This window comes from Apodemus sylvaticus, chromosome 22 (genome assembly GCF_947179515.1).
Source record: "Apodemus sylvaticus chromosome 22, mApoSyl1.1, whole genome shotgun sequence".
Lineage (NCBI taxonomy): Eukaryota > Metazoa > Chordata > Mammalia > Rodentia > Muridae > Apodemus > Apodemus sylvaticus.
Genome location: NC_067493.1, coordinates 55,259,253 through 55,286,843, shown reverse-complemented (window position 1 = coordinate 55,286,843; position 27,591 = coordinate 55,259,253). Strand labels below are relative to the sequence as shown.

General features: G+C 52.1%; 1 protein-coding gene across 1 annotated transcript in view; it reads right to left on the bottom strand.

The window, feature by feature from the left end:
* The window catches only part of Coro1c (coronin 1C), a 69,184-nt gene that overhangs the window by 5,395 nt on the left and 36,198 nt on the right, over positions 1-27,591 (bottom strand). Inside the window, exons 3-7 of the mRNA XM_052167590.1 lie at positions 17,450-17,572; positions 4,380-4,509; positions 2,928-3,109; positions 1,883-2,002; positions 602-706 (exon numbers count right to left, since the gene is read on the bottom strand). Coding sequence (XP_052023550.1) covers positions 602-706; positions 1,883-2,002; positions 2,928-3,109; positions 4,380-4,509; positions 17,450-17,572 — 660 coding nt within the window. The remainder of the gene's footprint in view (positions 1-601; positions 707-1,882; positions 2,003-2,927; positions 3,110-4,379; positions 4,510-17,449; positions 17,573-27,591) is intronic.

Below are 27,591 nucleotides of genomic sequence, written 5' to 3'. Positions count from 1 at the left end.
TCAAAAGTCAGGTGAGCAAAGCAGGTGGCTAAGTGCTGCTGACAATCCAAGCCTCACTCCCTGGCCACAGCAACAACAGACAGCCAGTGAAGATAAACACAGGGTCTCTCTAGAAGGAGCATCGGCATTGCAACGGCTTCCTCGAACTCCGGACAGCACCACAGGCTCTTAGTGCAGCGTATGAAACCCCATGCTTAGGGCTGGAGAGATGGCTCAATGCTTAGAAACACTGGCTCTTCCAGAGGTCCAGAGTTCAATTCTCAGCAACCACACGGTGGCTCACAACCATCTGTAAGGGGATCTGATGCCCTCTTCTGGCGTGTAGGTGTACATGCAACAGAACACTCATAGACAGACAGACACAGACAGACAGACAACCTGGTCTGAAAGAAGACAAGCTTTTAGCATGAATGTGCTTGAGCTCAAAGTCACCCACCCACCCACCCATACACATGCTCATATGCGCACACTCGCACACACACACACTCACACACACTTTAAGAAACATTAACTATGTCAGTTGCCTCACCTATAGCGTCTAGGGTTCTGAGGATGAGCCCCGCGCGGGGCCCCTACAGTTGATCTACCACCTGCTGCGTACCTTTCCACATAAGTAGATGATGCTGGTATCAGGGTCATAGAAGGGGAGCAGCACCCCGTTGCTGGTGTCCATTTCATGGAGAGCAATTGGCTCCTGCATGTTTTTCTGAAAATAAGTTAAGAAAATACACATAAACCCACATGTATGTACATTTTTAAAAGACAAATTCTTATAACCACCTCATTTTCCCAACAGAACTTGAAGTCTGAACACGGGTGACCTCATACATGTAAACACTGCAAATCAAACTCCCTGACAGCACAGATGTCAGTACGGGTCCACAGCAAAAAACCTTTCTCCTTTGAGCTGTTTTCTTTTTGAAAAAGTTTTTTGTTTTTAAAGGACAACCGGGAGTTCCAGGCCAACCGTGTGTGTGTGTGTGTGTGTGTGTGTGTGTGTCTGAGTGCAGTTGCCTCTGTGTGTGTGTGTGTGTGTCTGAGTGCAGTTGCCTCTGTGTGTGTGTGTGTCTGAGTGCAGTTGCCTCTGTGTGTGTGTGTGTGTGTGTGTCTGAGTGCAGTTGCCTCTGTGTGTGTGTGTGTGTGTGTGTGTGTGTCTGAGTGCAGTTGCCTCTGTGTGTGTGTGTGTGTGTCTGAGTGCAGTTGCCTTTGTGTGTGTGTGTGTGTCTGAGTGCAGTTGTCTCTGTGTGTGTGTGTGTGTGCGCGTGTGTCTGAGTGCAGTTGCCTCTGTGTGTGTGTGTGTGTGTGTGTGTGTGTGTGTGTGTGTGTGTGTGTGTGTGCGTGTGTGTATGTGTGTCTGAGTGCAGTTGCCTGCTGGGGACAGAAGAGGGCACAAGATGCCCTGGAGCTGGAGTTGTGGCCATAGGTGACATAGTTGCTATAATTAGCAAATGTTCTTGGCCCCTGAGCCATCTCTCCAGCCACCACTTTCTTAGTATAAAGAATGACGTACAGACGAAGCTACAGAACAGAGAAGCCGGTCCGCCCCACAGCCCTTCAGGTGGCAGGGACACTGTGGATGACTCCTTCACATGGCTACAGAAAGTGATGTGCCTGTTGTGAACACTTCCTCAGCAGGACTACGTGCCCTGTCCTCATGAGGTCAACACCAACGCTCATGTCCCAGTGTAAGCGTCAGTGGGACCCTAGAGGCCCACGGGCATGTCTAATGTGCGCTTGCCTGTGCCCCCTGAGGAAGAGACCCTCCCGCTAACTTAAGACAGCAAGAGTGCAGAGGATCACACTGAGGAGCCTGTGACCCCTTGCCAGCCCAAAGATATACTCAAACTGACAGAAATTTGGAAAGGGAGGAAAACTGGCTTACTGGGTTCCAGAGTGCCAACTGCCGCTCGCTCATGCGGCTAAAGCCAGTTGTGAAGACGTTGCCGTCAGCCAGGAAGATGGCGCGCATAGGCCTGGCCCCTTCATGTGCTTTTTCTTTCTCCTGGAAAGGAGGGAGAACAGATACAGATTTCACACACTCAAATGCCACTGTGGAATGGTGAGTGGAAAGCACACACTGAGACACATCCCAGACCTCCACAGGCCCAGCCTGAGCTGTCCCAGAGGACCCTGAGGCCGTGGTGCCAACTGTCCCTCCTCATGAGAAAGCAGTGTCAGCGGTGGAGTGGTCTGCTCAGAATCAGAGCCCACTCCTACATTCTGCTGCCCCCGCCTACACCCTACAGTCACCAAGCACATGTAAGGACTCTGCCACACATGACCTGTAGGCTGGGGGCAGCCTACAGGTTCTCCTGCGTCACAGGACACATGGAAGGCTGCTCCTAGCCTTTCCTGGTTAATGAGCAGGCCCGAGTGTCCACCCTCGGCATATGCTGGGTGGACAAGGCAGGCTTGGACAGTCCCTGTGGCTGACGAGGTGCAGGACAGGACCGCGTGTGCATCTGCAGGCAGGGAACATGACTTTGCTCAAGTCCTACTGGGTGGCAGCATCCGAGCCTCTGAGCCGACAGCAGGACCTCCTGCAGATCTGCAGGCCACCGGATAGTGTTCTTGGGTCAGGCGGGCATCAGCTGGGGGCCGTCAGTGTAGACTCGAAGACAGTTTGGTTGAGCTCATCCAGGCCTGCAACGCCCTGGAGGCATTCTAAGCTGTGCCAAAGCCCACTGCTGCTCTGAGCCCGGTGTCCTTAGGTGTTTCAGGCCGGCCAGGGCTATTCTGACCAAGGCCACCATGAGGGGACAGAGCTCAGCTAAGCTGGACATGACTAGAGACACTAGAGACTCAGGCAGCCCCTCCCCCTCAGCTGATGCCCGCACTCTGTGAGGACAGCACGGCTTCCGTGTGGCAGCTTTCAAGCCCAGGCAAGGTTGCTGACTGCCACCAGGCCGCGTGCTGAGGACACTCACCGCCACGATCTCCTGCTTCCTGGGATCGATGACCCTCACTTTCTTGTCTTTGGACGCTGTGCAGATGAGACTGCCGTTGCGGCTCCAGCTCACGTTGTAAATCATGTCTGAGTGCATGTCGTCCAGGTTGATGAGGGCTTCCCCTGTCCCCACGTTCCAGATGATGATGGCGTTGTCGCAGCCTGCCAAGCAGATCAGTCACAAGGTGAGACAGGCCCACGCGGCATGCCCAAGAAGGCTGCAAGCCCCACGGTGAGACAGAGGCCCGGAAAGGAAGGAGTGGCAAGCCCCCCGGAAACGATCACGGAAACGATCACGGACACTATCACGGAAACGATCACGTTAAAGCAGCCCCCTGAGACCCTTTGCCAAGCCACGAGAGCTCAGCACAGCAGGGCCCCGTCCTGGAGTCCGCTGGACTAATGGAGCCAGGCGGTCAGGCTCCTTCGACTGCACAAGACAGGCAGGACAGGGAGAGCTACACGGTCCCCACAGGTCCTTTCCGTCACACTGGTCCACAGCTCGCTGCCCCACCCTGACCTTGCTCTTGAGATCATCAGAGGGCTCGGGGATGCTCGGCAGTGCTAAGCTGGCACCTCAGGGTGTCTTCTGTACACAGGCGTTTCCCATCAGTAGATGCCTGGCATTACATCCCTAATCTCACACACCGCAAACAGCTCCTACCCTCAGTTAAAAACTCACCTGGCCAACTTGCAAAACTACACTAAAACAAAGTGAACCAATACTGTTAAGGTGTAATTCACAATATCCATTACATATATCTAGGCTAAGTTCTGACAAATGCCTATAACCAAGAGATAGCTTATTTCCATCACCCCAAAAGCTGAGCTACTTACTGTTTTTTATATTCCTCTGTGCACGTGCGTGTGCACGTGTGACCCCGCTATGTGAAGGCCGGAGGATGCGTCTCTCACTGGCCTGGCCTGCCACCCCACCCGAACACCAGTCCAAAGCCCTTTACTGAATGAGTCACATCCCCAGCGGGCTAGCCTTAAACTTCCTGCACCACCACACCTGGTTGTGTGCTGCTTTTAGGAAAAAGAAAGGGAGGAAGGGGAAAGGATGAATGAATGAATTAATGAATGAGTCTAAAATTTGAGCAGAGGCAAAAGTTTCCGTGAGATGAACTTGGCATTCAAGTCACAAGAAGCGGTAAGTAGGACAGAGGTGCCAGGCAGGCTTCACTGTGGAGCAGTTCAACAGAAGGTTCAAAGACAGCATCCCTGGGGCAGAGCAGGTGAGCTGCACTGTGCCAGCAGAGGGCAGTGTGGGCCTTCCCTGCTCTGTGGGAGAGGCCACCGTGGCTGTGAGAGGCCGGGAGCACACACAGCAGGACACAAACGCAGGCCTGCAGAGCCTGCCACAGCACCTCCACGGCCCTCCCACTGCTGCCCGGCACAGGCGAGGGCAAGGCAGCCTCTGGGCTCTTACCTGCACTGAGAAGCACATTGCGGGCTGTCGGGTGCCAGGCCACGATGCCAACTCTTTTGGAGTGACCTTCTAAAATCACCACAGGTTCAGTCAGGGAAAGGGTCAGTCCATTTTCCGGGATCTGCCAAACCTGTTGGAACAGGAAGGAGATTATTGGTCTGAAAGCCGCTGTCACCTTTGACTCCCAGATCACCTATGGCCCCCCGGTGGCACCTGGGTGAGAGGGACCATGCAGCAACTGTGTGGTTGGTTTAAAAATGTAAATAGACTAAGGACTTGATAAGTTCCCTTCATCTCGGACCTGCCAGGCCAGTGGTGGGCGCCCTTAGATCCACAGGTTGTTCATTCTGGCTGAGGGGTGTCCTCCTTTCTCTGTGGTAAGATTTCCTTTCTACGATGTGGTAGAAATACTCCCACAGCCCACACGTAAAAATACAGAGCCCATGTCCACTGGCATGTGCCACCAGAGGGTTTACCTCAGTGTTCTGAGGGAGTCAGTCATCTGTGCTTCTCTCTCACCACTGTCTAGTGGGTACTAGACACCTCTGAACTATCACTTATTAAATATCACATGTCACCACATTCCACATTCCTTATGGGATGGTGAAAATATTAAAAAATCTATGTTGATGGGTATATGTATTCATGAACATATTAGAAACTACTGAATTGTACATCTTAAATGAGCACATTCTGTATAAATTGTATCTTTAAAAAAACCCTATTTGCTGCTGTGTGCTTCCGTATGTTTGTGTATAGTGCCTATGTGTATGCCTCTGTTTGTGTGTGTTGTGTGCGCACGCCTGTGTGTATGTCTGTGTGTGTGTATGCCTCTCTGTGTGTATATGCCTCTGTGTGTGGTGTGTGTGCACGCATTGTGTGTCTGTGTGCAGTAACTGCACTGACGGTGCTGCCCAGGTGGCACCTCTCGTGTGTTTATGCCTCTGTGTGTGGTGTGTGTGCACGCATGTGTGTGTCTGTGTGCAGTAACTGCACTGATGGTGCTGCCCAGGTGGCACCTCTCGCTCGCCCCCTCACTGCCTTCTGATTCACATCCCGCTGAACCAGGAGCCCATGACTGCCCGCAAGCTCAGCTCTCCCATGCCTGCACCCCACTTTCAGCAAGTCCTGGAGTCACAGGCATGCTCCACTGCCCATCTGGACATCATCCAGATTGTCCTGTAGAGCAAGCAGTCACTCACTGAGCCGTCTTTAGCCCCCAAAGTGGATTTTTTTAAAAGTATACATCTGGTTAAGATATAATTCATGGGACAATAAGATGGCTCTACAGGGAAAGGCACTTGCCATGCGAGCCTCGTGATGGGCGTTCAAACCCTCGAAGCCATGCAAAAGTAGAAGAAAGAAGCAACTGTGTAACCCTGTCCTCTGACAGCCACACTCATGCGCCACACAGGCTCTCAGACACACCGGCTGACTGACAGTGACGGGACAGACACAGCAGGGTGGGGGAAGTAGACTCACTGATGAACACTGACTGGGAGCTGAAGGCTCTCCGTCTTTTTTGTTTTGGGGTCTTGCTATGCAGCCCAGTCTGGCATCAAATTCAAAACAACCCTCCCACCTCAGACTCAGAGGCAAGACCTCAGCCAGGCGCCGCGCCACGCCAGGTGAAAAGGAGGCTTCAGAGGCAAGACAGAAAACTACTCTCTAGGAATGTTGCCGACCCAGGAGAGCATCGCTGCGCCGTGGCCTCTGCATAAAGAACGAAGTTGAAAGCGAGTTCCCTCTGAACACCTGGATCCTCCCCAAGACCAGCAAGTGCCCTTTGTGGCCCAGCCATCTGTCTCTCCAGCCTGACAATCATTCTTCTTAGATCCTCCTGCCTCAGCCTCTCGGGTGATCTACACATTGTCTAGTTGGATTCCACTTGAGGTAAATAAAACATCTCGTGCAAATCACAGCAAAATAAACCGACCCTGAGGCCCAAGCCTAGACACCACCCAGTGTTCCGCCTCAGCCCCTGCCACTTAGTGAAGGTACCCAGGCAGCTGAGCCGGAGAAGGACGGTGACACGTGCCTTGCCTCAATCCACTCTGGCAGGACAGTCTGCTCACCCACCCACCCTCACCCCTCAGCCCCCCACCCCCCACCCCCCACCCCCCACCCCCGGCGTGCAGGGGCCACGCTCTACCCTCCAGAGCAGTGTGCTTCAGCCTGGCACTTGTTTTTTAATTTGAATAAAACCTAAAGGTTTCTGATTAGACAAAGGCCTCCAGTTGAACCTGGCAGAGTATAATGATGGCTGAAGCTGAGGGGCGCGCACGGGACCAGAGCAGAGCACTCTGACTCTGACGAGAGCACGGTGTTGGCAGGCGCAGGCCCGAGGGGTCATGAACGCAGGCACTTGGGTTTTTTGTTTTTTGTTTTGTTTTGCATCTAACTGCAAATGTTGTGACTCCACAAGCTACCCCCAGGTGTCGCCCTTGCTTCAGGCGGCTGGGATTCCCAAGGCCAGCAACAGCTGCTGGTGGTGGTGGAGGCCAGGGGTGTCACCAGCATTTGCACCCAGGAACACAGGAGCAGCAGAGCTCAGCCAGGGCTTCCGTTTCTCTAAACTCCTCCTTCACCCACCCCTTGCTCGAGTAGAGAGGAAATGTCAATAATGATAGCAGAACATTGGTCACAGGACAGGCTATTTGTGTATTTTACCCATGGGCACTTTGTCTTCATGCACACCATCAGATCCCATCAGATGGTTGTGAGCCACCATGTGGATGCTGGGAACTGAACTCAGGACCTCTGGAAGAGCAGCCGGTGCTCTTAACCTCTGAGCGTCTCTCCAGCGCTGCATGCTGAGCGGGCTTGATGGCAGGCAGGGGCACTAGACAGAGACGTGGCTCCTCTCAGCCCTGGTCCATCACGCATTTACCAAGGAGCCTCCACAAAACAGGTAGTGGTGACCCAGGGCTGAGCAGGAAGCTGAGCTTTCACAGACTGACAGGCAGATGTGGAAGGTGCTGGAGGTGCAGGAGTTCGAGTCACACGGACGCACCCCAAGCGTGGGCCGCACCCCAAGTATGGGCCACCCACAGCGGGGCACTCCCTTGCGCTGAGGATGTGCACTGAACCTGGGGTGATGGTGGGCAGTGGGCGTGCTAGCGTGATGATGCCCAGTGGGACCGATGCTGTGCTGCCTGCGCAGGTGCTGACAGAACATGCAGGCGCAGTCAGGACAGCACAGGAACTGGCCCAAGTCCATCAGGAACCTCTGAAGAAACCACTACAGATGAAAAGGAGGGCAGTGGGAGAGAAGAAAAAGGGAAACCAAGTCGCCAGTTTCAAAAGAAACCCAACAAATGCACAAAGCATTTCCTACACAGTGTGTAAACATAAACAAAGGTACAGAGAGGCTCGGAGGCGGCAGGGAAAGGAACCAGTCAGGACAGGGAAACGAACCAGTCAGGACAGGGAAATGAACCAGTCAGGACGGAATGCCACAGGCCTGAGGCTGAAGAGGTGTCGGGGAAAGTCTGAGAGACAAAATGTAAAGACACCAGAAGTGGGAGCTGAGGACAGGCGGGGCTGGATGGAGCTGTGGGAAAGGGCCGAGTCCCCAGAGGCAGCGCTCCCGCCCTCCTGCTGGTGCTGCGGGCCCTGTTCAGGCTGTCACCAACTGGCTCTCTGCCTGGAGGGGGTCTGCTACTTCTGGTAATGGCCTGTCAATGTCACTGGGGGTCTTGCTTGGGGACACAGAGCAGAGTGCCACTCTATTCTCTTTCTTATGCACAAGCAGGCCCGGCCTGGGCCTCTGGGGCTGGGATGCTAATTAGCCCCGTTAGCACAGAGCCCTTAGGTGCGGGGAGCCAAACTCCTTGTTTATACTAAGGGAGCATGGCCTGGCTCACAGACGGTTCTGGAAAGGTCAGCTGAGCTAATGCTCTGCACAGCACTACCCTAACAGGAAACTGCTCACGGGGAGGGACAGTCTGCAGCTGGAAGGCCTGCGTCTGAACCTGTCCTCCTCAGCTGCATGACCGTCTGACAAAACTGTCCTCCTGTGAGCCTGGGGTCCCAAGCCATGTGATGCGCTCTGCTCCTGTCTCCCCTGCGCACTGCAGAGATCCAGTACAAACATGCAGATCAGGGTCAGGCAAGGCCGAGCGCACAGGCCCTTCCGAGCTCACCTCTGCTCTCCTGTGAGCACACACACTTTTAGCCTGTCTTGTAAAGAACTCATTAGCACCCACTGAGACCCCACGTATCCTGTGTGTGAAAGCCCTTGTTTATGACTGGGACCTTGTTTAGTGCTGATGCAGTCTGTGCCGGCTGGCGAGTTTTTCTCTATTCCTGTGGCTACAGACTGCTACCAACACCAATCTGCTGCCTCAAAAATGCTCACTGAGCAGGGAGGCAAACGGCAGACACACCCTCCACAGAGGGTCCAGAGCAACACCTCAGCACGGCAGGGACAAGTCACTACCCGCCTATTAAAAAAAAAGTCTTTGAGTCTCTAAAAATTCTATCAAACGACACATTTCCATAGTAATGTTTTGTTTTGAAAGAAAGAAAGGAAAACAACATAATCAGTCCCAAAAGGCTTCCAGATGAAAGCGGGACTCAGGCACTGAAAACCCACGGAGGTTCTGAAAAACCGCTCAAGCACGTGTGCAGAGCCTTCGTGCCGTGTCCCCTCCACGTGTCCTCCAGCCTGCACACGCGGGGCATGGCCGCAGGGAGCCAGGCCAACAGGAGGCAGGCGGGGAACCTGCTCCCCATAAGGAATCAATGCAATTGGCTTAATGGTTTTCTTTTGCAAACATGGCACAGATTTAAAGCACACAGAGCGTCCCCAGAGCCTACTCTCCTATCTTGATCTCCCGCCCGCCAGGAACTGACTACTGGGGAGACACTAGAGTTACAACCAGGAAGTGCTTTCCTGCAAAAGGTTACGTTTTTTTTAAAGAGCTCAGGGCACCGATTTCAAAGGGAACATGAAAGAGAGAAGGTCTCTCAAGACGCTGAGGGATTTGCTGCAGAACTGTCTGGAGGTCCCACAAGGCAGAGCGTGGCACATGAGTGTTTTCTAGAGGGCAAGCTGGACCTGGGACCCAGGCTGGACCTGCTGAAGGTCGACAGCCTGGGGTGATCTGTACACCAGGCACACCACAGAGGTGATCTGTACACCTGGCACACCACAGAGGTGATCTGTACACAAGACACACCACAGAGGTGATCTGTACACCTGACACACCACAGAGGTGATCTGTACACCAGACACACCACAGAGGTGATCTGTACACCTGGCATACCACAGAGGTGATCTGTACACCTGGCACACCACAGAGGTGATCTGTACACCAGGCACACCAGAGGTGATCTGTACACCAGACACACCACAGAGGTGATCTGTACACCTGACACACCACAGAGGTGATCTGTATACCTGACACACCACAGAGGTGATCTGTACACCAGGCACACCACAGAGGTGATCTGTACACCTGACACACCACAGAGGTGATCTGTACACCAGGCACACCACAGAGGTGATCTGTACACCTGACACACCACAGAGGTGATCTGTACACCAGGCACACCAGAGGTGATCTGTACACCAGACACACCACAGAGGTGATCTGTACACCTGACACACCACAGAGGTGATCTGTATACCTGACACACCACAGAGGTGATCTGTACACCAGGCACACCACAGAGGTGATCTGTACACCTGACACACCACAGAGGTGATCTGTACACCTGACACACCACAGAGGTGATCTGTACACCAGACATACCACAGAGGTGATCTGTACACCAGACACACCACAGAGGTGATCTGTACACCTGACATACCACAGAGGTGATCTGTACACCAGGCACACCAGAGGTGATCTGTACACCAGACACACCACAGAGGTGATCTGTACACCTGACACACCACAGAGGTGATCTGTATACCTGACATACCACAGAGGTGATCTGTACACCAACCAGGCACACCAGAGGTGATCTGTACACCAGATACACAGGACACACGCGTCAGGGCTTCTCCTTCTATTGTAACGAACAAAGTCTGCTGAAAACATCCATGATCAAGCACAGACAAACCTGACACCACCCTTACTTTTGTTCACTTTCATAGGATGAGGACAGACGTGGGAAGAGAGATGAAAGCACTCACCATGAATAAACCATCTTGCGACTGCTTAGGATGTGATAGCTGGGGACAGCTGAAGGGGACAGTAAAGGGATCTTTTCAGCTCTCAGTCTGAACCACAGCTTCTGCATCTGTGTCTGATTGCTGCTCTCCAGACGGACAAAGGTAGCCAACAGCAGTCGCAACCTGACCTGACTGTTCTTAGAATTATTTCAACCACTGCCATGTACTGGGGCTAAGATTCCTCCAAGGAAAATACTGAGAAAGCACGATCTGAACGCCTCCATAGGACGCCATCGTCAGAGAGCAGAGCGCACAGTGCCAGAGCCTGGGCTGGGAGCGAAGGGAAGGGCGGCTGCTGGGAGAGCTTACCTGCTGCCCGTTGGTGCCAACACTGCCCCGAACAAACGAACGAAGGAACGAACGGCAGGCCCTAGCACACAGGCTGCCCCACACTCCTCTACAGGCTGCTTACAGAATACACCTTCTGAAGGAGAGGCTGGGCCGGCAGGGTGGCTCAGTGGGCAGAGAGTGTTTGCTGCTGGCCTGGGAGCAGGGTTCAGTTTCTAGAAGTCATGTGAAAACATGGCTGTGGTGGCTGGTGTACTCCTACAGGGAGACCACAGGCAGACAGAGAACTAGCTAATCCTGCAATACACGGAGAAGCAGCAACAAGCAACCCTGCCTCGGCAAGGTGGAAAGAGAACCAATTCCCAAAAAGGTGTCCTTTGATCGCCACGGGTGTCCCCTACGATAATAAGTAAAAAATAAAATAAAATATAGAGAAGCAGCCGGGCACACACCTTTAATCCCAGTACTCCTGAAGCAGAGGCAAATGAATCTGAGTTCAAGGCCAGCCTGGTCTACAGAGTGAGTTCCAGAAAAGCCAGGGCTACACAGAGAAACCCTGTCTTGGAAAAAAAAAAAAAACTTGGGACTTGAAGGTCTACAATCTCCTGCCACTGTGATTGTCTCAGCACAGGGGTGGAGGGCGGAGCCAGCGTAGTAAGGCTGTCTCCGTTGATACCTTCGAGATGGCAGCTGCTCCTTCACTCCCTCAGAGCTACCGAGTGAGTGAGCAGTAGGCTCTGTGCAGCCCACATCTAAGATAGAAGGAAATTAGGAGATCTGTCCCAGAGCACTGTTCCACTAACAAAATGTTTGCCCTGCCAATGCAGGAGCAGCAGAGGATTTTTGTGAAGGCAGAGGTTATACTGAATTATAGCTGATGCTGGAACTTGCCCAAACCTCAAATAAAAAGCTGATAAGAGACCAAAGCACCTCAAAATCCTACAGACAGAGGCACCCTGCTTCTCTGACCTAAGGGAACAGGCCACTGACACGCCCTGGCAACACAGAGAGGTTGCCTTTCTTAGTAGCCACAGATCGCCGGAGCCCCTCACCTCCAAGGATTGGAGAGGTAGGTACAGGCCGGCCTAGTGTTCTCAAACCCCACCAGCCAGGGCTCCTCTCCCCAAGACAGCTAAGGCAAGCCAATGGAGAGAAACCAGAGCGAATGACCCATCCCATCTGAGCAGGTAGGAAATGGGAGAGGACTCCCCAAAGGCCTCCCCCTGCAGAGTATAGGAATTGGAAAAGCCAAACAAAGACTGGCGGGAAAGCGAGCTCCCCCCTTTTCTGAACATCAACTTACTCTGTGAGGGCAGCGAGTCAAACCAAGCCATCTTCTGGAAACTTCTAACTACTACACACAGGAATTAAGTATGAGCTCTCATACACACACTCATGCATGCACGCACTCACTCATACATACACTCATGCATGCACACACTCATGCATGCATGCACTCACTCATACATACACTCATGCATGCATGCACTCACGCATGCACACACTCATACATACATACACTTAGGCATGCACACACTACACATACATACACTCAGGCACGCACAGGCGCACTCCCACAGTCAGAGAGATGGACTGAAGGAGATGGCTCAGCACTAAGGAGCACTCGCTGCCAGGAGACCCAGGGTTGATTCCCAGCACCTACACACCAGCTCACAGCTGTTAACTCCCATCTAGAAGGAGCCAATGCTGTCGTCTCTGGGGCTCTTGCATACACGTGGTGCACATAAAACTCATGTGTGCATACAAACACATACAAATAAACATAGACGACACAAATAATGTACTCCAAATAGAAAGTAGCGGCCCAAGATGCTAAGAGGAGCAAAGGCCCCGGGAAGACGGACGATGGGCCCCAGCACTCATAGAGGCTAAGAGGCCTGGCCTGGGGGGGGGGGTCTAAGAGTGCCAGCCCTGGAGATGACATCCAGCACAAAGCACCGCCCCATACCTGCTCCGTGGCCTGCAGCAGTCAAAGCTGTTCTCTGCAATCAGCGCAAACACTGCCTGCCATTCACCAGGGCATTGTCCCAACTGCTCAAGTCGGTCCCCAAGGACAGACCAGAGACTAAGCAAGGGGAGCAGTTGAGACTGATGGTCGGGGATGAGGAGAGCGGCTTGTAAAATAGATGTCTCCATAGGAAGCCACCTGTCTGCCTTAGTATCTCACGCTGAGAGCAGGGCTCAGCTGGTGCTAATAGTACACATGCCGTCCACCCACTGCCTACACCACAAGATGGGTGCTTTCGAAGCATGCTATCACCAGGCAGACCAGATGGACATCTGGTACACCAGAAGACTACCACCACTGGAGGGCCACGTTCCTCGTCCAAAGTCTATAGCTCAACTGCCCAGTTGGACGGGCAAAGGCTGTAGGACTTGACTAAGCCACATTAAATGAGCAGTATACACAAAAGTACAAGCCCTCTGAGGTAACTAAGATGTAAGAAGCAGCAACACCACCTACAGTTGAAAGAAAGAAAAAGCAGATCAGGTACCCATCTACATTACGTTTCATAACAGGAACCAAATTTCAGTATAAAGTGGCAACAAAAATAATTTTATGTTGGGGGGGACAACACGAGGAACTGCTCGTTCTAGATCATCCTTAGTGATCTAGAGCCATGGCTCTCAACCTTCCTAACGCTACAACCCTTTAACGCAGTTCCTTGTGTTGCCCCCCAAACATAAAATTATTTTGTTGCCACTTCATACTGAAATTTGGTTTCCGTTATGAATCGTAAAGTAGATGAGTACCTGAACTGCGTTAAAGGGTTGTAGCGTTAGGAAGGTTGAGAGCCATGGCTCTCGATCACTAAGGATGGTCAGCCACACCGTGGTTACATCAGCCCTAGGATGCAGAAATATCACTTTCCATTTAAAGAACCTGGGATGTAGAATCCCCTGTGTTGTGTCTGGATACATCACCTATCAATAAGAAAACCTACGGCCAACAGGAAAGCGCAGAATAGAAAGTGGGATATCCCATAAGCAGAAAGGATTCTGGGACAGAGCCAAGCACTGAAGATCCATCCCTAGACATGAAGGAGGAAAATTCACGAAAGCTGAGCAGAGGTAACAGCCACGTGGCAGAACGTAAGATCAGAATAAACAGAATATTAAGTAAATGAGCTAGTCGGAGAACAAGCCAAAGCTATGGTCAAGGTGTCTGCAAACATAACAATAGCTCAGAGACATTATCTCTAAGAACAGGCATACAGCTTACAATAAACACCCCACAACACCAGGGGTCACAGAAACAGCTGATCCAAAGACTAGCAGGGCCCTCCAAGGCCCTCGGGTGAATCACAGCAAGGAAGCAATCAAAGATCATCTCAGGTCTCACTGGGGAGGACAGGACAGGCTGAGCTTTGAGACATGAGTTTCTAAACCAGATATTACTCAAATGATGTGAAGGGAAAAAGCCTCATTTTCTAAGGATGAAGGAGTACTAAGCCATCACCTTGGAAAGTAGGTAAACAGAAGAATCCGGGGCTTACTGCCCTTCCTATTTGGTCTGAAATACCAGGCAACTCAACAGATGGAGCAGTGCCCCGTGTAATTGGCTCAATTTAGAAAACAGCACAGCAGCAGCTACGAGAGCCACTCTGGGCTCCTTTACTGAGTCACCAGGTACAGGAACAAAGCTTCAATAGCTGTTCAGACCCAAGAGGACAGAGCCACGAGTGCCTCGCTCCAGGGACTGGACCTACATAAACCTTAGGATCTGCACATGTGCAGCAAATTCAGGCCAGAGTCCTGACCTGCTCCAGAAGGGCACGGTCAGCAAAATCCAAACTGCTGAAAAGCAGAGGTCAGAAACCCAGCGCTCTACGCCAGCCGCTCAGGAAGAAACAGGGACGGGACTGACAGACTTCAAAGCTGCTGTGCTGTTTTTAAACTGCAGTGCCCTCCTGGTGTTCAGAGAGGCCCATGTCGGCAAGCAGCATCCTACAGGAAGACACGCGAGACCTGAAGGGTATGAGGGAGGGCATGCAGGAGGGAGGGCATGCAGGAGGGAGGGTACGTAGGAGGGAGGGCATGCAGGAGGGAGGGCATGCAGGAGGGAGGGTACATAGGAGGGAGGGCATGCAGGAGGGAGGGTACTTAGGAGGGAGGGCATGCAGGAGGGAGGGCATGCAGGAGGGAGGGTACGTAGGAGGCCGAGAAAGAAGTTACAGTCCCTCTGTCCACCTACGGCTATGCTCTGCAAACACTGGTGGTTCTATAGAAGTCGTGTTGAACGGTAGCGTGCTCAACAAGGCTGGCAACAAGGAAACACATCAAACCTGTTCTTTCCACAGCAGTTGGGACTCTCAGCTGCAGGACCCGGCAAGGGGTCTAACCTGTGCTCCTTTCCAGTGGCAAGGGTTATCTAGTCATTAGTCATCAGTCTAGCAAGCACACACACGGGAGGCACACACACACACACACACACACACACACACACACACACAAGGGCACCTTTACTGGCGGCACATTCAGTATGCCTTCAGCTGCCAAAAGCCCACAAGGAAAGTGGGGAAATGTTTAAATAATTCAGTTCAGGAACTAATTTGTCTATGTAAACTATGCAGCTAATAAAGCACCCTAAATGATGTTTTGGTCTATAGACAACAGAAGGAATTTAGAAACAAAACCAAACAATAAAGCAAGACCCCAGGAAAAACAAGGAGTGGGTGAGACCGTGACATGGGTGGATCTTTGCTATTTCAGGGCAATGGTAGCCCCACCATGTGTCTGTCTAACCTTGCTAATGGACCGGGGAAGCATGGTGTCTTAGGGTCTCTACAGCTGGGATAATCACCGTAAGCAAGAGCCATCTATGGAAGGAAGGACTCCAGCTTACAGTTCTGTATCACGGCCATCACTGAGGGAAGTCGGGCGGGACTCTGGAGGCCGGAGCTGATGCTGATGCTGCTCACTGGCTTGTTCTTCCTGGTGCGCTCAGCCTGCTTCCTTATGGAACCCAGGACCTTGAGCCCGAGGGTGTCACTGCCCACAGTGGGCTGGGCTCTCACGTCAACCCTTACTTAAGAAAATGCTCAGCTGGGCGGTGGTGGTGCACGCCTGTAATCCCAGCACTCTGGGAGGCAGAGGCAGGTAGATTTCTGAGTTTGAGGCCAGCCTGGTCTACAGGGTGAGCTCCAGGACAGCCAGGGCTACACAGAGAAACCCTGTCTCGAAAAAACCAAATCCAAAAAACCAAAATTAAAAAACACCAAAAGAAAGAAAGAAAAGAAAGAAAAGAAAAGAAAAGAAAAGAAAAGAAAAGAAAAAAGAAAAGAAAAGAAAAGAAAAAGAAAATGCCCATAGGCTAGTCTGATAGGAGCATTTTCTCAATCCCTAAATGCCTCTAGCCTGGGTCAAGTTGACATCTGTGATGGTTTGCTTATGCTTGGCTGGGGGAGTAGCACTATTTGGAGGCGTGGCCTTGCTGGAGTGGGTGTGGCACTGTGTGGTGAGGTCTTTAATACCCTTGTCCTAGCTGCCTGGAAGCCAGTCTTTCAGCAGCCTTCAGATGAAGATATAGAACTCTCAGCTCCTCCTGCACCATACCTGCCTGGATGCTGCCGTGCTCCCACCTTTATGATAATGGACTGAACCTCTGAACCTGTAAGCCAGCCCCAATTAAATGTCGTCCTTCTAAGAGTTGCCTTGGTCATGGTGTCTGTTCATAGCAGTAAAACCCTAACTGAGACAACATCCAACTAGCCAGCACACACTGAGAACTGATGCATGCCACTGATCTTACTGAGAGGGTAAGTTCACTCTCAGGAACTCTACTGTGAGAGGTGCCCCGAGGCAGTAGTTGGAGGTGAAGCAGGAGGATCGGCAGAGTCCAGGAGTGTCAGCACCAGCACGGGCCACCTAGCAACAAAGCTTTCTCAAAACACACTTTCTGGTGCTGCAGAGATGGCTCAATGGTTAAGAAAATTGTCTATTCTTATGAAGGACCTGGGTTCAATTCCCAGTACCACATGGAGGCTCAGACCCATTTACCTCCAGCTCCAAGTCCACTGTCCTCTTCTGGGCAGCGGAGGCCCCGTGCTTACAGGGTGTGCGGATATAAGCGCACCCAGGTGAGATGCACACACATGGAGCACAAAGGTCCTTCTTCAGCGGCGGCAGCAATGCCTTCCAGCGTGGGCTCGGGTTCAGCCCTCCTCCACTCCCACTCCCCGAGCCCGCCTTACCCACGCTATCTGCAGCGGATAACAACACTCGTGTGTAGCATCTCACTGCACAGTGGACGACAACAGTCTTTCTACCTTCTTTGGCAGGAGGTGCACAGTCAAATGTCATTAATAAAATTATTAGAAAATCATCTTACTTGCACCGAAATCTTCCCTATAGATACCAACAGTTGCTGAGCAGAAAAGAAGAACAAGGAACAGCACAATGCTGACACAGGGCCTGTAAACTGCTCGCCCACCTCTCAAAAGCCCTATGGTATAACCCAATGGAGCCAACACGCTGAGACTGCTGGGACTCCTACACACGTGTGTGCATGCACACAGAGCTGAGAGCAGGAGATGGGTCCCAGGGGTCTGCACCACACCTCGCCCTGGGGACTTACCATAACGGTGCAGTCCTCTGAGCCGCTGGCGATGACCTGATCATTATGTGGACACCAGTCTATGTCTAGCACTGGTCCCGTGTGGCCACACACTGTAGGGTAGGATTTGTCAATTCGCCCCGTCTGAAAGAAGAGACAAATGGATTATGTGACACAGTGTGACATCAACACATCAGTCACTGCCACCCCAACCTCTGCCGTTGTAGATGATCATATTCATCCTCGATGACAACTTGTAAGGAGCATTCATTTCCACCTCTAGAACAGTCACTACTAACGGCACTCCGTCAGTTACTAAGACCTAAATTCCAGAACCCAAATATTTAGTCTGCATTAAAAAACAATGCAAAGAGAACTCGTAAGTCTTTTTACCCAAGTACAATTCTATAGCAGCAACCTTGTTGTAGACAAGTTTTACACAGGGACCCTTGGTGTTACTCAAAATGTAAAATATAATTCCCTTCTGAAAATGTATTTTATTTTAAATTCTGGGGTCTGTATGTACAGAAGGAGCCGGAGGCCAAGGCCCAGGACTCTCTCACCACTGCAGTTGCAGGCAGCTGTGCACTGCGACCTGAACTTGGGTCCTCTGCAAGATCAGGACAAGCTGCCAACGGCTGAGCCCGTCTCCAGCACCACATTTAGTTAAGGGAACAAGCTATTGGTGCACACATGCACGCTGGTGGCCTTGGAAATAAAGGGAAAACCACAGCTGCTGCGATGAGGCTCAAGGGTGAGGCAGCAACCACCCAGCTCCACACCCCGTTAAGATGTTTCCTGTTACTCTAAGTCACCACAAAGTGCCCGTGTTACCTGTTTGAATCTAACAGGCCAACCTATCAATTTGGGGTCAATTAAGACAAGTACTGTGTCACCAACAGGCACGCGGAAGCTATTTCCTTTGCTAACAGGCTGGCGGCGGCTGGCTCCAGGAGCAGGCACGCAGCCACTCCTGCTCTGTGTGACAGACGCACACACCAGCGCAGCTCTCCGACTGTCGATCACCCTCCACTTCAGGGCAGGCTTCTTGGCAATTTTTCAAGATAAGTAAACTCTGTTTGAAATCGGACTCAACCATGGGGCTCTTCGGAGAGAGGGGATGTGCTAACCTGACAAGCCCACGTGCTTGGCATCAGAGACACGGGCTTGAATCCAGGCCCCAGTGCTTAGAGGTTAGCCCAAAGGAAGCCAGAGCTCAGCACAGCTCAGCACCTGCAGGGTGGGTGGCAGTGAAAGCCGTCTCCCAGGTCTATGTGGAGAATCCAACAAGAGAACATGTTTAGGGAAATCAAAAGGTCCTATTATGGTGACCCAGGTAAGCATATAGAGATGACCCTGGAACATAATGAGAGCTTAATAAAACTGTCACTGTCCATTCTTCTAGCAGAGCAGTCACATCACCCCATTACTCATTCACAAGTACGGGACAGTAGTAAATTCCTATTGATAAGACATCAAAGCCAGGGGTGGTGGCGCACGCCTGTAATCCCAGCACTTGGGAGGTAGAGGTAGGCGGATTTCTGAGTTTGAGGCCAGCCTGGTCTATAGAGTGAGTTCTAGGACAGCCATGGCTACACAGAGAAACCCTGTCTTGAAAAACCAAAAAAAAAAAAAAGGACATTGAGAATTAGAATTGGATGTGGAAGGTGTGACTGACCCTATGCTGACCAGGGAGTGGAGCCAAGGAACAAATGACAGTGTGTGTTGTCACAGTGCAGGCAAGAGATTCTGCTAAGGAGGAATTAAGCTGAAGCTTAAAGATCCCTCTATCCATGGGCCTGTGGTCTAGGTGTCTTCAGAGACTATCTTTCTGGGCAAAAGTCACTAAATACAGGGGCTGAGGATCTGGCTCAGTGGTAGATGGCTTACCTAGCATACACAAGACCTCGGCCTTAGTCCCCAGCCTGGCAAACAAGCAAGCAACAAGAAAGAGAAAGAAAGAGAAAGAAAGAGAAAGAAAAAAAGGGGAAGGGGAGGGGGAGGGGGAGGGGAGGGGGAGGGGAGGGGAGGGGGAAGGGAGGGGGAGGGGAGGGGGAGGGGAGGGGGAGGGGAGGGGGAGGGGAGGGGGAGGGGAGGGGGAGGGGAGGGGGAGGGGGAGGGGGAGGGGGAGGGGAAGGGGAGGGAAAAGAAAAGAAAAGAAAAGAAAAGAAAAGAAAAGAAAAGAAAAGAAAAGAAAAGAAAAGAAAAGAAAAGAAAAGTAAAAACAGAGCCCACCGGCTGACACCACATCATGAAAGACTCTGGCAAAGCACAGCGTTCAGAACCACTGCCCAGGCCAGAGCGCCGTCTACTGTTCCCCACCTGGGGACTCTCGGCCACCTCACTCAAGCTGGCGAACCTTGCCCAGCTTTTATCTGTAACAGAGTGCCAATGACTCATTCTTTCCCATTAGATGTGACAACCAGGGGCCAGTGTGTGTCTGTGCCCAGCATGGGAAGCGCTTGAGAACTCAGCAAACACTGGGACAGCCTCAGACATCTTCCCTGGGATCCATCCTGTCACACTGTGGGCACAGACCCGCACGAGGGGACCAGGAATGTTAAACACGCCGGCCCATTCCTTCAAAGGACCCTTGTGGAAGGCTGGGAGCTGCTGGGCGTAACCTGCCAACCTTGCCCTACCCTCCAACTGACCATTATCATGAGCTTGTTCACATACGAGCAACCTATAGAACTCACTGTCATGGAAGATGTTACATACAACTTACAGAGTTTTAATATAGTCACATTTTCTTCTTTATTGTGTACACAGGGGATTGGGTTAACTGACCTCAGAGACGACTTCACCAACTTATGCCTGAATATGCCTACAATAATCTACTCAGGGTCAGACTCCTCAAGTTTGAGCCACCACCAGCTACTTAGTCACATGTGACCTCTTGGATCGCTACTCTGCCATACAGAACCTGGTTGCTAGGGTGGCGGCAAGCCTCCATCCACTGGGCCACCTCACTGGCCACCATTGATATTTTTTTCACCATCGAGAGTTTTTCTGCTGAACTGTCTTATCCTCAGGCTTCTGTTTCCCACACGTCACCTCAGCCAGCCCGCTTGGCACTGGGACAGAAAATACAGTACTGAACTTGAACTCCCTGGAACAACAGGTAGGACTGTGGTCTGGGCTACGTGGGGCTCCTGATGAGAGCCCGACAAGTCAAAACTGCACCCGGAGCACCAAGCCTGGTTAACTAGTTCCCCTCCACAGGAGACGTCTGTCCAATCACGCCGCTTAACACCCAGCCACTCGTTAACAGGCAGCTGGCCACACGTATTCTTTAACTGTGCCAGAACTCTCAGAATAGGGAGCACGTCTGCCATTCCCATCTGAGGCACTGCAAGCCTGCAGCTGCACAGAAGCAGAGGCCCATGCCGTATCCCAGGATCTTGCTGCTGCAGCAGCTGCAGGGCAGCTTGCATACTTCCTTTCTATTGAGACCCAAAACAACAGTGTGGGGGGGGGGAGGGGCGTGGTGCTGCATCCTTGTAATCCCAGCACCAGGGAGGCACAGGTAAGTGGCTATCTGTGAGTTCAAGGCTGACCTGGTCTGTATAGCCAGTTATAAGCAAGTCAACAAGCATACAAACGATAAAACAAACCACAACAAGAAATGATAATAACTAATGCCTTCAGGTGTGGACAAGACCACTGATCACATGAAAACCTAATTATTCAGAAATAAATGGAGGCACCTATCTGAAATGTCACTGGCCATCGATACTAGGCTTGGGTAGGGATAAAACTTCCCACCAGCGTATGAGTGCAACAGTAGCCTGCGACCGCTGGCAGCCGGCCATCAGAAACATAAGTTAATAACACCGGAAACTCTGCAGCAGCTGCTTCCTCTGGCTGTGATGTCACCATAAATCCATCCAACAAATGCAGCAGCGTCACACCACAGCACTGCACAAACGCACTGATACACACAGCGAGGCAGGCACGGGCAGAGGGAGGACCCTGTTCTAAGCGCATGTCAGATGGGACAGCAGCTCTCTTGTTCTCACGGTTTATAACCTCCAGGTCCCTTCTCACCCATAACGAAGTCAAACTGAACAGAAGTGCAATCAGACGTTTTGCCAAAGGGGATATACTATTAAGATGTGGTAAGAGCCAGCAAGATAGCTCGGAGGTACCTGATGCCAAGCCAGGGAGCCTGAGTTCAATCCCGGCAACCCCTGCAGCAAGTAGCCTTCCGATCTCCATGTGCGCACTTGGTACCTGCCGCAACTGGCAGACAAACAAGATATCATATTGTGCAGCACTCTGGTTACCATGACAATGGACTAATGTGTAAGGACAGGCAGACATCACCAGGGGCACACGGGGAACTCGGGGCACACAGTTCCCATGCACCCCACGGACAATGAGGACTATGTCTACTCTGAGGGTATGCTACACACCCCATGATGCTGCAGCTTACCTCAGCAGCAGCAGCGAGTATCAGCACGGCTGCAAAACTTACAAATTGAAAGCCAGTATCCCAGTATCTTTCTCTGACTAGAAAGTGACATTTTAATGACTTCTCTCCAATTTTACAACTTTTATATAGAATAACTTCATTTTACTAATGCTGCTTCATCAAGGGTAGGCCACCTCAACCACACCATCTAGATAGTATACACAATTTTATTTATTATTAGTGAGTATGGTATGCTTGTGCATGGGAGGTGTGCATGCCATGGAGGTCCCAGAGCGGTCACAGAGGTGGAGGTCTAGAGACTGGTCAGCCAGGTGTGCACAGCACAGTCTCCTGCCGCTGCACTGGCCTGGATGTCACTGACTCGGTTTTGTTTTGATTGTTTCTCTGAGGTGGTGTCTCGCTGAGTAGCTGGCTCGTCTGGATCCTAGGTGTGTGCACCACGCCACCTAGCATCCGTTCTTTTCTCGGATGGAAAACATACAGCCGCTTGTATTCTGAGCCTTCAGTAAGGTTTTAATTCACTCACACGGCACACTTCCTGTCCTGCCACAACCCCAAGTGGGTGAAATTACCAGGAGTTAACTCGGTAACTATCAAACCATCACCAAGATTCTAGAGGCTGCTCCAGGCCCTGGTTCATAAACTCGTGGGACGGTGGTGAAATGGGTCAGGCCCCTGGCTCACTCACATTAGTACCTGACAGATCTAGTAGCCTGCTCGGAGCCAAGCAACATGAACCCAAGGGGAAATTCAGCCTCTGAGGCATGCAGACAGCTGGCACAAGGCAGAGGTGTAGGGCACAGTTTCCACGTGGCTGGCCCGGGCTGATGGTGACCGCTCTGAGTGCAGCCCAGCCAGCAACCCCCAGCACAGTGGTAAGCTGCTGCCAGCACTGCCATGCGCTTGGGGTCTGGGGCAAGACCTTAACATTTCACACCAAGACCAGACTCAGCAGGGCCCGTGGAGAGCGAGAGCTCCTGCCTCTCAACAAAGCCCAGTCAGTTAGAGAGCATTTCCTGTCCAGGGGCTTGGGAGGGTGGAAGAGGGTGAAAAGAAAAAGCAGAACGGAACTGCCGGGAATCCTAAAGCCTATGGAAGGCTCTAGAAAGGAACACTGTTGACTCTGGAAAGACACTCCTCTCTAAGAGCTTACAACACAGCCCAAGTCTCCAGTTACAATGGATTCCCGTCAGTTCCAAGAGAAACACATAGAGGCTTCCTCTGCATCCCAGCCTGTGCTGCTCTGCCTCTTAGACGGCACATGCTGTGTGTGCAAAGGCCACTGCCATCAGACTGTCAACGTATACAGTGTATACAACACAGGAGAGTCCCCACGGACACTACCACAGGAATTCCACACTGGGAAGAGGGACCTGGGGTGTTTGCACCCTCACCGGCCCTCGAGATCCAAGGCCTATAGTGTGTGCTGTGTGGCTGTAGTGTGTGCTGTGTGGCTTATACAAGATCACACAGAGTAAGAGCACTCCTCAGTCGGTGGGCACAATGGAACTGGAGGACCATTGAGCACCACAATGGTGCTAGGAGGACCAATGAGCAGAGGTTGGCCCCTTCCAGCGTAGAAACATGTAACGTTTTTGTAAGTTCCTGTCCAAAGCTAGGAAAGAACTCCAGTGACAAGCAGCACACGTCCTCAGTCTCAAAGGCTCCCTCGAGATGCTGAAACAGCTACATGTTTCACCCTAGCTTCTATCCTAAGATTCACCACGGAGCCTCTCTGTTTTCTGCCCGTCTCCTATGAGTCTGGGCAGCTGCCTCGATTTCCTGTCCTCTCCAACTCCCCAGCTGTTCCTCTGTGCCTCTGGACCAAACTCGGTGTGGCCAGGCACAGGAGGGTCCAGAGCACCCAGGGACTCAGGTCTCATGACTCTCGGAAGAGGGACCAGCAGCCTGGTGTTTCCAGATGTTTGCTTTTTAAGGAAAAAATGAAGAGCGAACCCATTTGATGTGCCCACATGTCAGTGACAGTTCATTCCTGGCTTTGGGGAATAAACTGAGGACTGGTGAACTCCAGCCTGGGGGATGGAGTCAGACATGTGCTCTGAAGCAGAGGACAGTCCCAGCCCAGCATAAGGGCCCCATTCACATGCGCAGGTTCAAAGAAGCTGGAAAGGGCATTGATCGAAGCCGCTTCTTTCTCTCCAGCTTCCTTTGCTTATGACAGAACTACTTATGTGAGTACATGTTCTGTGGGGATCTGTGAGCCTCAGCGGCTCCACAGGGGGAGGAGCCGTGGTGACTGCAGACACAGGGGTGCCCTCGGCTATGGAGATGCACGCCAGGTGTGACTGGCTGATGAAACACACGGAGGGAGCTCTGCTGTTGAGTGAATGGAAACACCAGCCTGGGGATGGGGGTAAAACACAGGCTGAGGCTGACCTCCTCTGAGGCTGAAGGGAGGTGTGGCCCTGGGAGGAAACAGCCTGTAGTGTGCAGCACACAGGTAACCTTCGCATCAGAGGCATGCCCAGAGCTCGACTCACCAACTTCCCTTTTCTTTCCTTTGTCTATGGCACAGGGTTCTCTGTGTAGCCCTGGCTGTCCTGGAACTCACTCTGTAGACCAGACTAGCCTGGAACTCAGAAATCCGCCTGCCTCTGCCTCCCAAGTGCTGGGATTAAAGCGTGTGCCACCACGCCCATCCTTTAACATAAGTTTTACATTTATTATGGTGTGCACATATATGTATACATGTATGTCTGTGTATGTGTATGTATGCATGTGTATGGTGGAGCCATGCGCATGCTACACCACACATCAGGAACTCATCAGCCTCTCTTTCTTCTTTACACACATTCCAGGATTAAATGCGGGTCGCCAGGCTTGTGTAGCCTTGTGTAACCTTTGCCAACTGAGTCATCTTGCTGGCCCAAGCAGTGGTGCTGGATTTAATGGATTTAATACAACTAGACTTAAAGCCCATTGAGATGTGAGAAGGTAAACGGTTAGTGTTTTTCCTGAAAGGAAAAAAGTGAAAAAGGTAACATGTTCTTATTCAAGCACACCACGCTGGGATTGTAGGTCCGTGGTACAGCCTGGACACCGGCAGGTCCTAAATTCAATCCCTATAGCAGAAGAAGAATAAAAGCCCCACTCTCAACCTGCCCTCCCCATCAGCCCTTGGCCCCCAACCCGAAGAGTTCTTTCCTACGCTTTCTTGATAATCAGTGTCTAATCTGCTTTCAAAAATATAAAATAACAACCTAAAAATATATTATTTCCTTTTTGGGTGTGGGGGTTTAGTTTATTCAGACAAGTATTAGCTGACTGGAACTCACTATGAAGGCCAGGCTGACTGGAACTCACTATGAAGGCCAGGCTGGCTGGAACTCACTATGAAGGCCAGGCTGACTGGAACTCACTATGTAGGCCAGGCTGGCTGGAACTCACTATGAAGGCCAGGCTGGCTGGAACTCACTATGAAGGCCAGGCTGGAACTCACTATGTAGGCCAGGCTGGAACTCACTATGAAGGCCAGGCTGGAACTCACTATGTAGGCCAGGCTGACTGGAACTCACTATGAAGGCCAGGCTGACTGGAACTCACTATGTAGGCCAGGCTGACTGGAACTCACTACGAAGGCCAGGCTGGAACTCACTATGAAGGCCAGGCTGGCTGGAACTCACTATGAAGGCCAGGCTGGCTGGAACTCACTATGAAGGCCAGGCTGACTGGAACTCACTATGAAGGCCAGGCTGACTGGAACTCACTATGAAGGCCAGGCTGGCTGGAACTCACTATGAAGGCCAGGCTGACTGGAACTCACTATGAAGGCCAGGCTGACTGGAACTCACTATGAAGGCCAGGCTGACTGGAACTCACTATGAAGGCCAGGCTGACTGGAACTCACTATGAAGGCCAGGCTGACTGGAACTCACTATGAAGGCCAGGCTGGCTGGAACTCACTATGAAGGCCAGGCTGACTGGAACTCACTATGAAGGCCAGGCTAGAACTCACTATGAAGGCCAGGCTGGCTGGAACTCACTATGAAGGCCAGGCTGGCTGGAACTCACTATGAAGGCCAGGCTGACTGGAACTCACTATGAAGGCCAGGCTGGAACTCACTATGAAGGCCAGGCTGACTGGAACTCACTATGAAGGCCAGGCTGGCTGGAACTCACTATGAAGGCCAGGCTGACTGGAACTCACTATGAAGGCCAGGCTAGAACTCACTATGAAGGCCAGGCTGGCTGGAACTCACTATGAAGGCCAGGCTGACTGGAACTCACTATGAAGGCCAGGCTGACTGGAACTCACTATGAAGGCCAGGCTGACTGGAACTCACTATGAAGGCCAGGCTGACTGGAACTCACTATGAAGGCCAGGCTGACTGGAACTCACTATGAAGGCCAGGCTGACTGGAACTCACTATGAAGGCCAGGCTGACTGGAACTCACTATGAAGTCCAGGCTGACTGGAACTCAGCAATCTGCTTACCTCTGCCGCTGAATGCTGGGACTGCAGCTGTGTGCCAAGCCTAGCCCTAACTCTAAGGCTGGCTAGGTATTTCTTCAATGACTCAAGAGAAGAACTTAGAAGTGCACACTTAGTCCTGGCCATCGTGATCCCATGTGATTCTTGTGAGCATGAGCCCATGATGGAGCAGAGCAGTCAGAACCAACCTTTCAGTGTAAAGTCGCAAGCACTGGAAGTAAGGTCTAAGTGCAGGATGCAGGGAGCACCCCATCCCCATCGTTAAGGGCGCTTGTCCGGTTCATTCTAGTGAGCAGCGGGGGTGGGGATGCGGCCTCTGGGACTCCAGAGTAGGAGTGAGAAACAGAACAGTAGGGCCAGGACAGTAGGGGCAGGAGACCGTCTTGGGATCTTGGCAGGACAGTCTCTGTCTTGGGAACAAGCTGGAGGAGAGCTCAGAGCCAGCTGTGTCCCTTATGCAAGACAAGCTCATCAAGATGAGCCAGCCGACTGATGTGACCACACGCCGGCACAGCCCTCGCCTCCCACCTCAGCCTTCCCTGGACTCTGCACCCAACCAACCGAGAGCGTCAAGTACACAAGAGCAGCCTGCAGCATGTGGAGGTGACACTGCAAAAACGTGTCCAACCCCGACTGGATGGACTTTTAGGAGCAATCCGCATGTGCTCAGAACCCTTTCTTGGCCTGGGTGTGGGTGGCCTGGTGTGACCAGCAGGGACTCTCGTCTCCAGAAGCCCAGGAAAGAGTTAAACATTCCCTGCACTTGACTAGGTGGCTTCTCACCACACACTTCCAGATCCCACCATTCTCTAAGCAGCTGTGCAGCCAATCAAAGCAGAGGAAGGAAATTATCCTGGCCAGCTGTCAGCCATCGAGCACCGATGGCCATATATGGTAAAAAGCACTGTCAGAGCTTCTCAGGCCTGGGCCTGGCTGCTGGGACAGGCAGTGAACGGCAGCAGCAGAAGCTGGATGAGGTGAGGGGGGCACAAAGGACAGGCTGCCTGCTGCTCATCTCTGGAGGCGTGGGGGAGGGTGGACACATGGTCGCTGGGCATGCTCTGGGTGAGTCACCGCCCCGGGCACACTGCAGGGCCCCTCTGCCAGCACTCTGGGCTCCATTGTTAGCTGGGCGGGCAGAGCAGCCCTCCTCCTTGCTGCCTCCAGTGAGACTGGAGAGCACAGGCGCTGAGAGAAAATGAAAGGGCCCTTCTGTGGCACTTCATGTGGTAATGAGGCCACACAGCACTCATGTGGCTGGCAGCTCAGGAC